Raw genomic sequence first — 15,996 nt, forward strand, 5'->3', positions numbered from 1 at the left:
GCCCTTGGGATGGTAAATAATGTAATAGCCAGGGACTGATGGTATTAGTTCTTTAGTGTGATTATGTGCTTCTAAAAGTGCCTAACCACTTGGTTGAGGACAGACCATAAGTTTAAAACATTGTATAAGTGAAAGAATTAATGTAGTATTGTTATAGGTAACCAAATTAAAGTAATGTTGTGGACTTGTTTTTGAGGTGGTGAGGGAGTCTTTATTTTGTGGTTCCATGTGGATGTCCTCTTGTCTCTGGAAATCAAATGTGCCTCCCTGCCATCTCTACATACCCCTTAACCAGCTCTCCACAATTTACTTGTTTATGGTTATAGCTACCTTTTCCCGAAGTTACCCAGGTGTAGTTACCTTGGCCTTCTCATTGGTTTCCCTTACCCACATAATCTTTAAGTGTCTCTTCTGTTTATCTTTTCTTCCTACTGCTACCATCCCAGGGCCTTCTGGGTGAATGTGGCAGCCTCCAGTTTCTGCCTTAAGTCCTCCGTCTAATAAAGCAGTGACTTTTGAACCTTGTAGTTGTGACCCAAGTAAGAAATACATTTTGAACTACAGTTCAGAACACAGAGGTCAGTATATTATATATGACAGAAGGATCCTGAAACATGACTTGCCCTTCTTGCATGTGATGTATCTGGTGCATGCGTGCATTTTTTTCTTTGCTTTTTAAGAAATCCTGGTTATGTCACCTTGAATTGATTTTACAACAAAGGCCTGTCACCTGTAATTTGCAAAAACTGCTCGATCAGATTCTAAAAAATTTCTAAAAGATTTTTAAAAAATGTATTCTTATGTCATACTTGGAATCCTCCACTGCTTCCTGTTGCTCATAGTCGCCCTTCAGTGATTTCATAAGGAGGCGTGCTGCTTCCCAAGCTTCCAGATCATCAGGAAGGGGCCGCGGACTGTAAGGTGCTCTCAGAAGATGGGACTAACCTTCGTTGGGAATATAAGTAAGCGGATGGGATGGGAAGTGACAGCAATATCTGGTTCTGAGTTCTGTTGTGTAAAAACTTAAAGGTATATTAGCAGGTTAGCCTTTGTTCTGTGGGAGATCCAGGCCTTGTTAGAAGGACCAAGGCCAGAATGCCCAGTTTAGCCTTAGCATTCAAACCCTTCATTGTTTTTCCTCCATTATCTGTTAAACTCCTGCTTTGCCAAAGGTATTTTCTATACCCTAATAACACTAGCTTCCTTCCCTCAGTGGGGACTCAATGCACATTACCCTACTGAGAGCTTAGATCACTACAACGAATCCTTGTAAATTTGTTTAACTCAGTTTTCCCCAAATTCATTTGAGCCGGTTCTACTTTTTCTGGTCTTGTTCCCACAATCATTTTACCTTTTACCACTGCCCCAGAAAACACTGGGGTTCTTCTCTTACGCTGAGAGCCAGGTTACTTTCTTCACTATCACTCCGACGCTTGTGTTGATTCCCAAATCTCAGTCTGCCCAGGGTCATTCTCTTTCTGAATTGCTCTTTCAGGATTTGATTTGAATCCTGCAAAGTCCTGTTCAAGGCCCCCTTTTCCATGAAGCCCTTCTTCCTTGTTGCAGCTCACAAATAAGTGTGCCCTTCCTCAAAACATGTATGAAACACCTCCTGCTTGTATACCTTTAGCAGTAGTTACTCATATTGCCTAGCATTTAAACATTTTTGTATGCGTACATCTTGCTTTCCTACTTAAAGCAAGAGCAGGACTGCATCTTTTTGTATGCTCTCTGGCACATGACTGTTGGACCACTTTGATATTGCTGAATTATATAGACTCCTTTTAAAATAATTTGAAATATAATTTTGGAGTACAGACATCTTGTCCAGTGCACTAGACAGGTGACCTTTGGCTTTGTTCATTAAGCATTTAGTAAGTGTCTTAGAAGTGATATGTTTACTGCAGAAAAATTGGGATAGCATGCAAAAAATGAAACATACTATCGCAATCCTATGATACAACTTAAAATATTTCTTTCCAGCTTCATGGAGGTATTTGATGAAAATTGTATATATTTAAGGTATACAATGTTTTGATACATGTATACATTGTGAAATGATGATTACCACAATGAGGTTACTAAACATCTCCATCACCTTGTTAAATTGAGTTAAACAAATTTACAAGTTGACAAATTACATTTATAAATTTATGTAATTTTTTATTTTTATTTTTTTGTCTTTTTTTTTTTCCTTTTTCTGGAGAACGGGGTCTCGCTATATTGCCCAGGCAGGTCTCGAACTCCTGGGCACGAGCTATCCTCCCGCCTCTTGCCTCCCTAAGAGCTGGGATTACAGGCGTGAGCCACCGCACCTGGCCTATGTAATTTTTTTATGTGCTGAGAATAAATAATCTCAGCAAATTTCAAGTATACAATTCATTATTACTAAGATAGCCACCACACTGTATGTCAGGGCTCCAGAACTTACTCATCTCATGGGAGGCAGCTACTTTTAACATTTTTGGTGTATATCCATCCTTCAGGATTTTCTGTATATTTCTCTAACAGTAAAAGTTTTTGTTAGCTACATCATGTGAAATGGCTGGGTAGACAGATTTAAAGATGTTATTTGGGATGGTGTGACTTGTACAAGCCACAGAGCCTGCATGGTGTCCACTTTGAGGGGGATGCCCATAGCTATACTTAGAAGTCATCCCCTAGAGCAAGCTTGTCGAATTTGTTGTCCATGGGCCACATGGTGCCCAGGATGGCTTTGAAGGTGGCCCAAAACAAATTCATAAACTTTTGTAAAACGTGAGATTTTTTGCGATTTTTTTTTTTCCGAGACAGTCTCGTTCTGTCGCCGAGGCTGGAGTGCAAGTGGCGCGATCTCCGCTCATTGCAAGCTCCACCTCTCGGGTTCAAGCAATTCTCCTGCCTCAGCCACCCGAGTAGCTGGGATTACAGGCACCCGCCATCACGCCCGGCTAATTTTTGTATTTCTTTTAGTAGAGACGGGGTTTCACCATGTTGGCCAGGTTGGTCTGGAACTCCTGACCTCAGGTAATCCGCCCTCGTTGGTCTCCCAAAGTGCTGGGATACAGGCACAAGCCACTGCACCCAGCTGTGACTTTTTATTTTTTTAAGCTCATCAGCTATTGTTAGTATATTTTATGTGTAGCTCAAGACAGTTCTTCCAGTGTGGACCAGGAAAGCCAAAAGACTGGACACCCCTGCCCTAGAGCATCTGACGCCTGGATACAAAAGAGCCTGTGGCTATGACTAACAGGATTCTGGCCATGAGGAATTCCGTGACATGTAGGGAAAATGGCAACTTCAAATTTGCACCCCCAGGTATCATGTGGGCAGGTGCTCCATGTGGCTGGTGATAGTTGTGAGTGAGTGTTGCACGGGCTTTCCCTCTATCGGCTGTTCCAGAGCGAGAGGCTGCAGGTATCTACTTACATACCTATGGCTAAGATGCGCCTGAGCAAGTGAGGGCCAGTTAGTATACATAATTTTTACAAAATTTGGATATTACATAAATATCTTGCTTCATGCACTTAATATGAGATTTTGCCCATGATTTATTTTTTACCTTATTTTTAAGGGCTGCCTAGTTAGTATTTGATTATTTGAGCAACTATTTAGTGCCTGTGATGTGCCAGCCACTGCTAGGTTCTGGGGCTCAAAACACTGTGACAGACGCTGTGCTACCACAACGTGGCCACATTTTGTTTTCAAGACCTTGGCCAACCTTTGGTCTTCACAGCCACTGCCCTGGTAGTAAGGGACTTAGTTAAGTTTGGTGACTGCTTGAAGTCTGAGATCACCAAAGTGGCTAATGCAGGCACTGACAAGCTGGGCACTAGGAAAAGCAATGTGGGCAGAAATTCCCTGTTCGAGAGCCTTCTGGTTATACTTTAAAAAGAAGAGAGCCTAGCATCTTGTCAAATCTTTGAGCCCACTCACTCAGAGGGCCTGTCACTCATCCAGAATTGAATCTGCTGGTTTAACAGGTCAGGCAGTGTGATTTGACAGCGTGAATCTGAGAGTCCAGCCTTTGAACCTGGTTTTGAATCCTGACTTCACTGCTTATTCAGGGGGCCACTAGCTAAGTTAATTTGTGAGCCTGGGCAACATGGCGCAACCCATCTGTACAAAAGATACAAAAATTAACTGGATGTGGTGGTGCATGCCTGTAGTTCATAGCTACTCTGGAGGCCGAGGCGGGAGGATAACCTGAGCCCAGGAGGTTGAGGTTGCAGTGAGCTGAAGTTGCACCACTGCACTCCAGCCTAGGTGACAGAGTGAGACCTTGTCTTAATCTAAAAAATGAAATTTCTGAGCCTTATTTTGCTCATCTGTAAAATGAAGAGAATACCTGGCTCATGGAGTTAGAAACAAGTGTGTTAAATATTTATCAGAGTGTGCCTGACAGTGAGTAGAAAATATCTGCTCTCTTTGGATGAAAAATATTTAACACTTCACTCTCAGATATAATTATTAGCTGACTTTTTAGATTCTTTTTTCTTTTACATGATATAGTTCTCAGATATATACGGGATTTCTAGTTCTTAAATGCCAGTATTTTTTTTCTGTTAAAATATTTATGAACTATTTCAAACATTCAGAAAAACTAAAGATCATACCCATAAACCCACTGTCTAGATTTTAAAATGTTCAATGTTTTTCCGTATTTTATCTCTTCATTTTAAAATAAAGTTTTGCACATGTTTGAAGCCTCATTTGTACCCCTCCCTCGCCCCATTTCCATTTTCCACTTTTCTTCAGTGTTGTACCCATTTATGCTTTTTTTGCTTATGTAGTATCCATATAAAATATGGGCTTTGTATTTTTGCAAGTTTGTATAAATGGTAACTGGTAACCATTTCTATCCCAGAATAAGCCCACCCCTATTTAACATCAAGTGTGGTTAATAAGATGTAGGAAAGGGAAAGGGACAAAGCTACAATCCGTCACTGACTGGGAAACAACTTAGCAACAGCAAGGCTGGGCAGGGGAGTGGCAGAACTGAGCGCCCCTCCTTTGAGGTCAGCCACCATTTTTGTAATGGAATGACAGTTGTCTCTGACTTGGTGAAAACTGCATAGTCAAACAGAAATTGTTCTTTTCCTCAGGAAACTATATGAGCATGTTAGTATTCAATAGATAAGGTGGATTAAAAACAACATCTGTGTTGACATCTGAGGAGCAAACACAGCGCTGGTTTCATGGTTCTTCTCTCCTTTGACTTCCCCACTTCAGTCTTTGAAATGTCTCTGGGTAGCCCATCTTTCACTTGGGAAAGTACTGATTTATGCTATTAAGACTAGTTATAGCAGTTTCCTTTCAGAATGGCACCTGGCTATGTTGCCTTTGGAATTAGCACTAAGAGAAATGAAAGAAAGCTGCTGTACCGGTGGCCGCAAATACCAATTGCGCCATTGAGTACAAAGGCACTTTCCCCTTGATCAGTGGTGTGTTGTAACGGTGCTTTCATTTTCGAAGGATGCCCACGGAACTTGTCCTGGGGTGGTTGTAAGGCACTTAGTTGGGAATCATTTTGTGTCCTGATGAAAAAAAAATCAGAAGATAAAAACTAGACTGTACTGTGATTTATAGAGGGCTGTAACTGGGAGAACATGACGTGAGTTGGCCAGCCCATTTAATATAACCCATGATTTGGCAAGTGGTCTTCAGACTTTATTTATTTATTTATTTATTTTTAAAGTACAATTTCCATTTTATTTTTTCTCCAGAGAATAGTCTGTCTTCAGTCTTTAAGGACTCAGCTCCTTACATGGGCTTTGGTAGGGGAGGTGGGGCAGCACCTGCAGGTCTACATTGGGGTGGGGGTGTTCGGTCCTTGCGGGCTTCACGAGATTGATTCCTGACTACTTTGCTGTGAATTGCACAACTCACACAGTAATGTAGCTTCACATAGAGCTTGGGAAGCACGTAGGCATCGAAGATGCTTGCTTCAGAAATGTCCCTGACTGCTGTGGCCTCCACTATGTTTCGAATGACGAATTTCTTAATGGCCTTGTCCTTGGGCATGCATTGGGCACAGTTAGTGCAGCAAATAGGCTGCACGTGGCCATGGCCCTTTTTGGCACGACTGTTGTTCCTTCTTTTCTTTGTCATCTTGGAGGCACAGACCAGAGAGACTTCAGACTTATTTTAAATGAAAAGCAATTGGTTTTATTTTGTTGTTTTGCTTTCCTTAAATACACCACTGGTATGACTTTCCAAATCGCCTGACTTGAATAGAAAAAAGGAAAATGAAATGCTTTACTGAGCTTTATTTTAGCAGGTGTCAGATTTCAGTAATTGAAGGTTCATTTCCAATGGTTTACTTTGTTGACTAATTTCCCAAGAAATATTCTTTCACCTCTGACCATACTAGCCAACTCTGTGCAGTTAACACAAACCTGAAGAAGCCATACAAATTATACCTACCGGTCTCAGAAGCACCTAAGTTTGCTTTTCTAATGTTGTAATGAAGTACCTTTCATCCCCTTTATAGGACTCTGTTATAGGCTATTGCAGTAATTTAAAACCTATGTACCTAGACTCCTGACCTTGTTATAACATCACTTTATAATTCTCAAAATACTTGGCTCTTGAAGATTTTCTTAGCACCAGCCATGTATTCTTAAAGAGCCCAGACAATTTGTCTTCAGTGTTATATTACCCTTCTCAGCTGCTGAGACCTAACATTCTTATTGAATTGTCTGACAAAAAATCCTTCGGTTCCTTCATCATTTCACAGGCTAACATGGCATTCAGTTATTAGCATTCTCCACGTAAAGAAATACCCTCGCACGGAATAGTAGCAATGTATGCCTTCATCAAGCATTGGATATAGAAGCAACTCTCTTGCTGGGTTCACTGTTAGTTCATCAAAATTGCTGGTCATATGGAGAAACACAGCTTTCCATATGTGACTCTAGCATAAAGGTGATCATGGAAATGGAGGACAAGTATACCAATAAGCTTCTCAACACAATACCTTTTGTTTCTCCTGTTTATCAGGTGAACATTGACCTCAGTTGCTAGTAGAAGTCTAGAATGGGCATTGTTCATTGAGAGCTTGTTACTTGGTAGCTTGGCTTTCTGATCACTTTAGTTATACTAACAGAATATATATTGTTAGTTGTGTACTGTTAGAATGTGGACTTCACCTTTGCTTTGCTTAGCTTTGCAATAGGACATACTATCTCAAAACATCCCGTACTTGTGTTGCCATCCATTACCCAGGGTTTTGCTTTTGTTTATTTATTTATTTTTTTGAGATGGAGTCTTGCTCTGTCACCCAGGCTGGAGTGCAGTGGTGCGATCTCGGCTCACTGCAAGCTCCGCCTCCTGGGTTCATGCCATTCTCCTGCCTCAGCCTCCCGAGTAGCTGGGACTACAGGTGCCTGCCACCATGCCCGGCTAACTTTTTGCATTTTTAGTAGAGACGGGGTTTCACCATGTTAGCCAGGGTGGTCTTGATCTGACCTCCTGATCCGCCTGCCTTGGCCTCCCAAAGTGCTGGGATTATAGGCGTGAGCCACCACGCCCGGCCCAGGGTTTTGCTTTTGACTCAACTCTAAAGCTATTGAAAAGTTAGATCAGTTGCATTTATTTGGACTCCACTGACACAGAATATGATAAATTGACATGACAGGAAAAAAATCAAATGAGATTACAGAGGATATCCTAACTCCTAAATTGTGAATTCTTTATAGATTTTAACACATTGTTAATAATAATAGTGATATTTGACCTGTATATTGAACAAGACCTCTGTGTGGAAACACTTGACTAGCTATCTGCATTACTGAGGTTGGACACATTTAATATTTCTAGGAAAACACTTTTTGGCTGAAAACAATAAATCAGTTCGATTCACCCAAGACCTCCAATTCAGGACAACCCTATGGAAACGTGCAGGGAAACTAGCCTATGTGGATGAACTGGGAAATAATTGGACTAATGCAAAATTTAAATTTGAAATTTTAATTTGGCCACTAGTCAGAACTTTAGCAAAGATTTTCTTATTCACTTTTGACTCCAAAATAAATAGAACTCAGGAAAAAGCTTTCTTTTCTCTTTTGGGCTGTGTTTAGATTTCTTTGGCCAACGTTCCTGATCAATTTCACCTTTTTAATCTAAACTGGCTTCTCCCTGATTAGAGCTTAGTAAAATGGATGAGAAGAAAAAATAAGATTAGGCGAAATTGTTTTTAATACCTGTTGCTATAAGCATCTAGTTATTGATTTGGAATTATGAGGATAGATATGCTTGTAAAAGGTCCTGCTTTTGGGCAACTCAGGAGAACCTGGTAAGAGAAGGAAGAGGACTTGTTGAGCAGATTAACAGCTGTGCCAGAGTATGAGCCAATAAATTTGTGGGTGGAATTGTCATTACTTTTGTGAGATAGGGATTCATCTTTGTTTTTATTAGCTCTCCAGAAATAGAGATAAAGGTCAGGAATTGGTAACTGAAGGAATCAGTTTGAAACAAGCCTCCTCTGAGCTATTTTGAAACTTGCTGAATGTGGTTCTCTCAACCCTTTGGACATCCAAGAATTGAGATCTAAAAAGCTTCTTAAGGCCCAGCCTCTTAACTGGATGCTGAGGGCCTCTGAGAAAACATGGAGTCATGGCTGCTCTAATGGAGTCATCCGTCACTGCCAACTGCTTGCTGGAAAAATTAGGGGTCTTTCACAAGACCCTCATAACCTTCAGGGATTAGAAGCCTGTGCCAGGCTGAATGTTACAATGGCATTCCATTGAAGGTCTTCTCTTGACCACTGCTTACAGGTAATCATGAAGGTCTGTAATTCAGGGCATACGGTGTCTTTTTCTTCTCTTTTTGCTGTTTCTCTCTCACTTCTTTCTTTGTGTCTCCCTTCCTTCTTTCCTTCAATCAATAAACAGTAAAAGGCATTTGTGCACAGCTTGACTTAGGAAAATGTGGCTGGTGGGGTTTTGAAATAGTTGTTTGCTACTCCATTATGCCATTTGGTCCAGGTGGTGGTGGGTGGCAATGGATAAATGAGCCTGTTGGCATGCCCATAAGCCCAAGAGTTGGATCTGATCTAGCATGCATATGCCATGAAGGAATTGTGTCTTTTGAAGGCGTGGTGACAGGGCCCATTTTACTTATAGTACAGTGAAACCTTGAAACACATGTATTGTGGAGAGAATCTTCCAGGCAGTAGCTTAGGAGACACTCTTATCCTCACTTTTGGGCCCCGCTCAGGTTTAGCTGAACATGGAGTTTCAGAAGATAGTAGGTATTTGGGGACACCATCAGGTGTTAAAATTGCATATTAATCAGGTGGTTATTGGGATACTATAGAGATTTTTCAAGTCTAGTAATTTTGGAGGGAGGAAGATGGGAAAATATTGTGAGCTTGTTCTTGAAATTTTCATTCTGAAATAAGACTTCATGAGAGAATGTAGGGTAGTGATAATAGCTTTGGGCTAGTTGTCAGGAGACATGTGGCTTGGGAGATCATGTTTGAAGACCTTGAGTTACCTTCTGACCATATCTCAGTCATGATTTTAATCACATCCTCAGCCATTTGAATTATTTAGCATCTTTTTGAAATTACATATTTTACTCCTAATTATATGACAAAGATATATACCATGAAATATTTATCATGTAATTATGATTAAAATGTGCAGTCTCCCCAAAGATGTGAATAATCACTTTAAGTATTCTATATTTAATTAAAGGAGTCTGGTGGACTGTGCTGGGTCAACTTGGTTAAGCTGAGAACTACATTTCCCAGCGTCCCCTTCCCTATATGCTTCCGAGTTAGAGCTGGCCAAAAGGGGAACACACATGGACAGGGAAGGCTGAAGAAACATGGTGGCCATAATCTTTGGGGTTTCTTTGCTGTCAGGTGCAGTGATGGATGGTTGCAGAGGTGCCTGATAGAGTTTAGCTTCTCTTTACTCATTGGCTTTGCCCAAGGGCCCACCACCAGATGCTTGGCTATAGACCCACAGGACATTAGCTACACAGCCTTTGCTCAGATCCTTTTGCAGTTCTGTGGTGGCTAAACGTGCCTGGCCTCTCTGACTGCTTGTGTTTGCCGATCCTCCAGCACCCCATCCATACCTTCATGCCTCCCCAACAGCTCCTCCCACAACTACAAGGTCAGATTCCTATAATAAAGCCCTATTCCATGAGCCCCTGGGACTCTGCTTCCCTGTCTGAACCCTGACTGGATATAGGGAGTAAGAGAGTTACAGGCAAGTGTGAATGAAGTCTGTTCAAAAGGGCTTTCGTTCTTTAAAAGCCTTTTGCTTTTAAAGTTGTTGTGAAGGGCAAATGTTTAGAGGTGGATGAAGGTGCTAAAACCTTTCAGCTCCTGCGGTCTCTAGAACATAATGGGAGTCTTTTTCATATGAAGATGATCCTTCTGACCCTCCACCATTTCTGAAGGTGGATTTGTGCTGATCAGACAAATTCAGATTTGTGAAACCTAAAACAAAATCAATACTCACCGCATGTCTATTTCTGTCCTTCGTTCCTTCATCTCTCTTTCCGTCTCATATGACCCTTATGCTTTTAGGACTTGTGGTGGGGATTTTTTATTAGAGGTGAAGGTTTTTTATTTTTTATTAGAGGTTCCTAGACCAGGAATACAGCAAATCCATGCCCTTGACCTCACTCAGGAACATGCCTTAATGTGCTTAGCTCACCAACCACCACAGTACTGTCTTTGTGGATCACGTTTTGTTTTCCTAAAAGATTCATTCATGTGTCCATCCATCCATCCATCCATCCATCCATCCATCATCCATTCACCCATTCATTCATCTCTTGAACCTAACATTTCTGACCTAGCCTTGGACATAGCATTGAGTTTAGGAAGCTGGGCTCTATAGTAGACCTATCAGGCTTGAATGCAGGTGCTGTAACTCCCTAGCTATGGGATTTGGGATCATTAACTTCTGAGCCTTGTGTTCTTACCTTTAAGTGGTGATAATAACAATGCCTATTGCATAGGGTTGTTACATGTATTAGCTGAGATAGCAGATATAAAGTGATTAACACCATGCACAGTGTTAATTGCTGTTATTGTTATTATTCAAAGATGAATCACATGTGACCTTTGTCTTCAAGAAACATAGTTTACTGGGATGGGACAGGCATATAAATCAGCCAGGTGGCCTGAGGCTGAGAGAAAGGAGACACTAATTAGTCCACTTAGAAAGAAGCCCCCTCTCCCTGACCTTGAAAGGGATGTGAATAAGCAAACACATTTGAATAAGTTCCAAAGTTACCCAAAGTCATTTCCAGTTCCCTCATATGTCATTTCTTTTGAGTTGTCATACATTTTTGTATTTGCTTCTTCCCCTTTATGTAAGCAGGCATTTTCTCTCTTAAGCCTAGAGATATTAGAGTTGTAGTGGATGAACATTATGTAGATACATATAAAATTTAAATACTTTGCATAATCATTATGAAAATCATTGTTAAGAAAAAGTTTCCCAAGCTATCGCTTTGCCACCATAATCTCTGCATGGGGGCTCTTCCAGTCCTGGACTAAGCCCCTTTTTGGGGATGGTACCCAAAGCCACAGAACTATGTACATGCCCCTCTCCACCCCCAACACCTCCCTAATATATTTAAGTGGACACCAGATGGATACTTGACTCAAGGGCCTGAAGACAGTGACCTTGGACTTTAGTTGTCCTTCTCAAGAAAGATGAGCTGGATCAACTGGAATTCATTCCTAGGGGACTAAAGAGACTGAACCCATTGGTGGTGGTCTTTGCAGCTAGGTGGAGAGTCCTGTGGATTTGGGGGCTGGGGAAGCCACTTCTGGTCCACATGCAAGCAGGTGAGAAAGTTGAGAAGGAGCAGAGGTATGCACTGAGGAGCAGAGACGATGAGGCCCCTGAGAAATGGAGGTCTTGCCTTCATTGAGACTTGGTCTAGGGATATGTTTTGCAATGGCATCTAGGCTATATTTTCTAATACACATCCTGCATACCTAACTTTGTTGGGTATGCAGAAACGTAACCTTTGTTGGGAAACGTACCCTTTGTTGGGAAACATACCCTTGGTTGGGTATGCAGATCTTGTAGAACTGGGATACAATTCTACAGGATCACTTGTAGGGCTTTTTTCTGTTCTGCATTGTAGTTAAAAATCAGTTGGCTAAAAATTGACAAATGTGATCTAATTAAACTAAAGAGCTCTGCACAGCAAAAGAAGCTATTATCAGTGAACAGGCAACCTACAGAATGGGAGGAAATTTTTGCAATCTATCCATCTGACAAAGGGCTAATATCTGGACTCTACAAAGAACTTAAATTTACAAGAAAAAAACAACCCCATCAAAAAGTAGGCGAAGGATATGAACAGACATTTCTCAAAAGACGACAATTATCTAGCCAACAAACATAGAAAAAAAGCTTATAATCACTGGTCATTAGAGAAATGCAAATCAAAACCACAATGAGATACCATCTCATGCCAGTTAGAACGGCGATCATTAAAAAGTCAGGAAGCAAGGGATGCTGGAGAGGATGTGGGGAAATAGGAACACTTTTACACTGTTGATGGGAGTGTAAATTAGTTCAACCATTGTGGAAGATAGTATGGCAATTCCTCAAGGATCGAGAACCAGAAATACCATTTGACCCAGCAATCCCATTACTGGGTATATACCCGAAGGATTATACATAATTCTACTATAAAGACCCATGCACACATATGTTTATTGTGGTACTGTTCACAATAGCAAAGACTTGGAATCAACCCAGATGCCCATCAGTGATAGGCTAGATAAAGAAAATGTGGTACATATATACCATGGAATACTATGCAGCCATAAGAAAGGATGAGTTCATGTCCTTTGCAGGGATATGGATGAAGCTGGAAACCATCATTCTCAGCAAACTAACACAGGAACAGAAACCCAAACACTGCATTTTCTCACTCATAAGTGGGAGTCAAACAATGAGAACACATGGACACAGGGAGGGGAACATCATACACCAGGGCCTGTCTAGGGGTGGGGGCTAGGGGAGGGATAGCATTAGGAGAAATACCTAATGTAGATGGCGGGTTGATGGGTGCAGCAAACCACCATGGCACATGTATACGTATGTAACAAATCTACACGTTTTGCACATGTATCCCAGAACTTAAAGTATAATAATAATAACAAATCAATTGGCTATTAATCACCAGATATATGCTATTCCATTTACATTTGGGAGCTTTATTTTTGGAGGTACAAACCCTTCCCAATTTTCTGGTGAGTTTGTAAGGCAATCCAATCTTGAGCCTTCAGCATTTAATGTGTGCCACAGTTCAAAGAGGACCAGTTGGGTGTGTGCTCTGCATGGTTCCCACTGGGAGAAGAATTTTGTCAATAACTGGGAAGCAACAAGTTCATGTGAGAACTGCAGCATGGCTTATGAAGATCCTTTTCAGGGAAGCTCCCATTTTCTGAAGTGTGTGGGCGCTGTCTTAGTGAGCAAAGTGGAGCTTGCACTGAGGTTTTAGAAAGAAAATTGAAGCAGCACAAAAAACATCTTGAAGTCGTATGACTTGTAGAATGGAAAATTCCAAATCAGGCAGCCCATGGCTCGAATCCTAGCTTTGCCAGTGATTAGCTATGTGATCCTGGGCAAATTTTCTACGTCCTAGGCTCCAGCTGCCTCATTTGTTAAAGAAAACCCAAAATATTGTTAGGAAGATTAAATGAAAATGTATGTAACATATTTAATCCAGTGCCTGGCATATAGTGATAACTCAATACATGCTAATTATTGATATTTAAAAAAATATTATCGCTAGTATTATATATAAATATATTAAATATATGTAAATATATATTAATTTATATATAATACTAGCCATTATTTGTTTTCAAATAATATATATGGCATATATATACCTTCAAAAAGAATATATATATTTTGTATGTATATGTCTTCAAAAGGAGTATATATATTTTACAGAGAGAGATATATATATTCCTTTTGAAGATGGTCTTTGACCAAAGAAGCCAAAAAATAAATAAAAATTTCTTTTTTTTTTCTTTTGGGCTATATGAATGTCATGTTATTCTGTAACATTAGATTCTTAGGGCATTCATTAAATCTAATATTCTTTTCCTAATGGGAGAGAACTTTTTATTTCAGGCAGTGCATTATGTAACTACATCTTCCTAATTTCCATTTTATTCTCCAGTCTCTTTCAACACATAAGTTGAGTTATAAACTCTGAACTGCTAATGTGAGAGTGGGAGTCCACCTCTGAGGATGCCTACAGTGCTCTCTAGTATTAATAAAGTCCCTGCTACTGCAATGAGATGCCACCTCACCCATTAGGATAGCCGTTATTAAAATTCTGGAAAATAGCAAGTGTAGGTGAGGATGTGGAGAGATTGGAACTCTTGTGCACTGCTAGTAGGAATGTAAAATGGTGCAGTCTCTATGTAAAGCAGTATAGTGGTTTCTCAAGAAAATTAAACAGAATTACCATATGATCCAACAATTCTGCCTCTGGGTATATACCTAAAGGAATTAAGAGCAGGGACTTGAAGAGATACTTGTACACTCATGTTCATACAGCATTATTCACAACAGCCAAAAGATAGAAACAATTCAAGTGCCCATGGATGGATGAATGAATAAAGAAAATGTGTATACACACAATGGAATATTAGCCTTAAAAGAAGGGAAATTCTGACATATGCTACAACATGGATGAACCCCCTCAGAACAGTATGCTAAGTGAAATAAGCTAGATGTGAAAAGACAACTGCTGTGTGATTCCACTTATGTGAAGTGTCTAGAGTAATCAAATTCATAGAGACAGAGAATAAAACGGTGGTTGCCAGAGGCTGGGAAAAGGGTGGATTTGGGGAGTCATTGCTTAATGAGTACAGAATTTCAGTTTGGGAAAATGAAAAAGTTGTGGAGTGGATGGTGAGATGGTTGCACAACTATGTGAATGTACTTAATGCCACTGAAATGTACACTTAAAAATGGTTAAAGTAATAAATTTTATGTACATTTTAACCCACACATCTTAGCAAAGTGTTCAGCACACAGTCTGAATAAACACTGGCTGCCTTCAAAAAAAAAAAGGGCCTCTTGGGTTTGTGTTATTATGCCCTGGAGGTACAGCCTCATGACCAAGGTTTGACTGATTTCATCTCCACCTGAATCACCTAGTCTTACCCCATAGCAAGCAAAATACGGCTTTGCAGAAATGTAGCAGAGGGAAAAAAGAATGCCCTTTCCGATTCCGATTCTTGCTGGATTCTTGCTTGTCTTTCCGATTCTTCCACCTTCTTTTTTTTTTTTTTTGAGATGGAGTCTCGCTTTGTTGTGCAGGCTGGAGTGCAGTGGCGCCATCTCGGCTCACTGCAGCCTCCATCTCCTGGGTTCAAGCAATTCTCCTACCTCGGCCTCCCGAGTAGCTGGAATTAGAGGGGGCCCGCCACCACGCCCATCTAATTTTTGCATTTTTAGTAGAGACGGGGTTTCACCACGTTGGCCAGGACAGTCTCGAACTCCTGACCTCAGGTGATCCACCCACCTCGGCCTCCCAAAGTTCTGGGATTACAGGCGTGAGCCACCACATCCAGCCTTAATTCTCCCACCTTCTTTAGGTTTATTCTTCTGTTCTCTTTCTGACTTCTTAAGCTAAATACAATATTCACTAATTCTCAATCTTTCTCATTTAAAAATAAATTTATATAAAGTTACACATTTACTTTCAAATACGTCCTTTACTACATCTCACACATTTTTTTTTTTTTTTTTTTTAAGCAACAGGGTCTTGCTTTGTCACCCAAGTGAGAGTCCAGTGGTGTGATCATTGCTCACTGTAGCCTCCACCTCTTGGGCTCAAGTGATCCTCCCACCTCAGCCTCCTAAGTAGCTGGGATTACAGGTGCACATCACCATGCCTGACTAATTAAAAAAAATTTTTTTTTAAATCTGTGGAGACAAGGTCTCACTATGTCGCTGAGGCTGGTCTCAAACTCCTGGACCCAAATGATCCTCCCCT

General features: G+C 40.7%; 1 protein-coding gene across 1 annotated transcript; it reads right to left on the reverse strand.

The window, feature by feature from the left end:
• Positions 1-5,742: 5,742 nt before the first annotated feature.
• On the reverse strand, positions 5,743-6,100 carry LOC100443670 (small ribosomal subunit protein eS26-like). Its single transcript, XM_063727789.1, has one exon. It carries the CDS (start codon positions 6,088-6,090, stop codon positions 5,743-5,745), a length of 348 nt encoding a protein of 115 aa, XP_063583859.1. The 5' UTR covers positions 6,091-6,100.
• Positions 6,101-15,996: the final 9,896 nt, after the last annotated feature.

This window comes from Pongo abelii, chromosome 8 (assembly GCF_028885655.2).
Source record: "Pongo abelii isolate AG06213 chromosome 8, NHGRI_mPonAbe1-v2.0_pri, whole genome shotgun sequence".
Lineage (NCBI taxonomy): Eukaryota > Metazoa > Chordata > Mammalia > Primates > Hominidae > Pongo > Pongo abelii.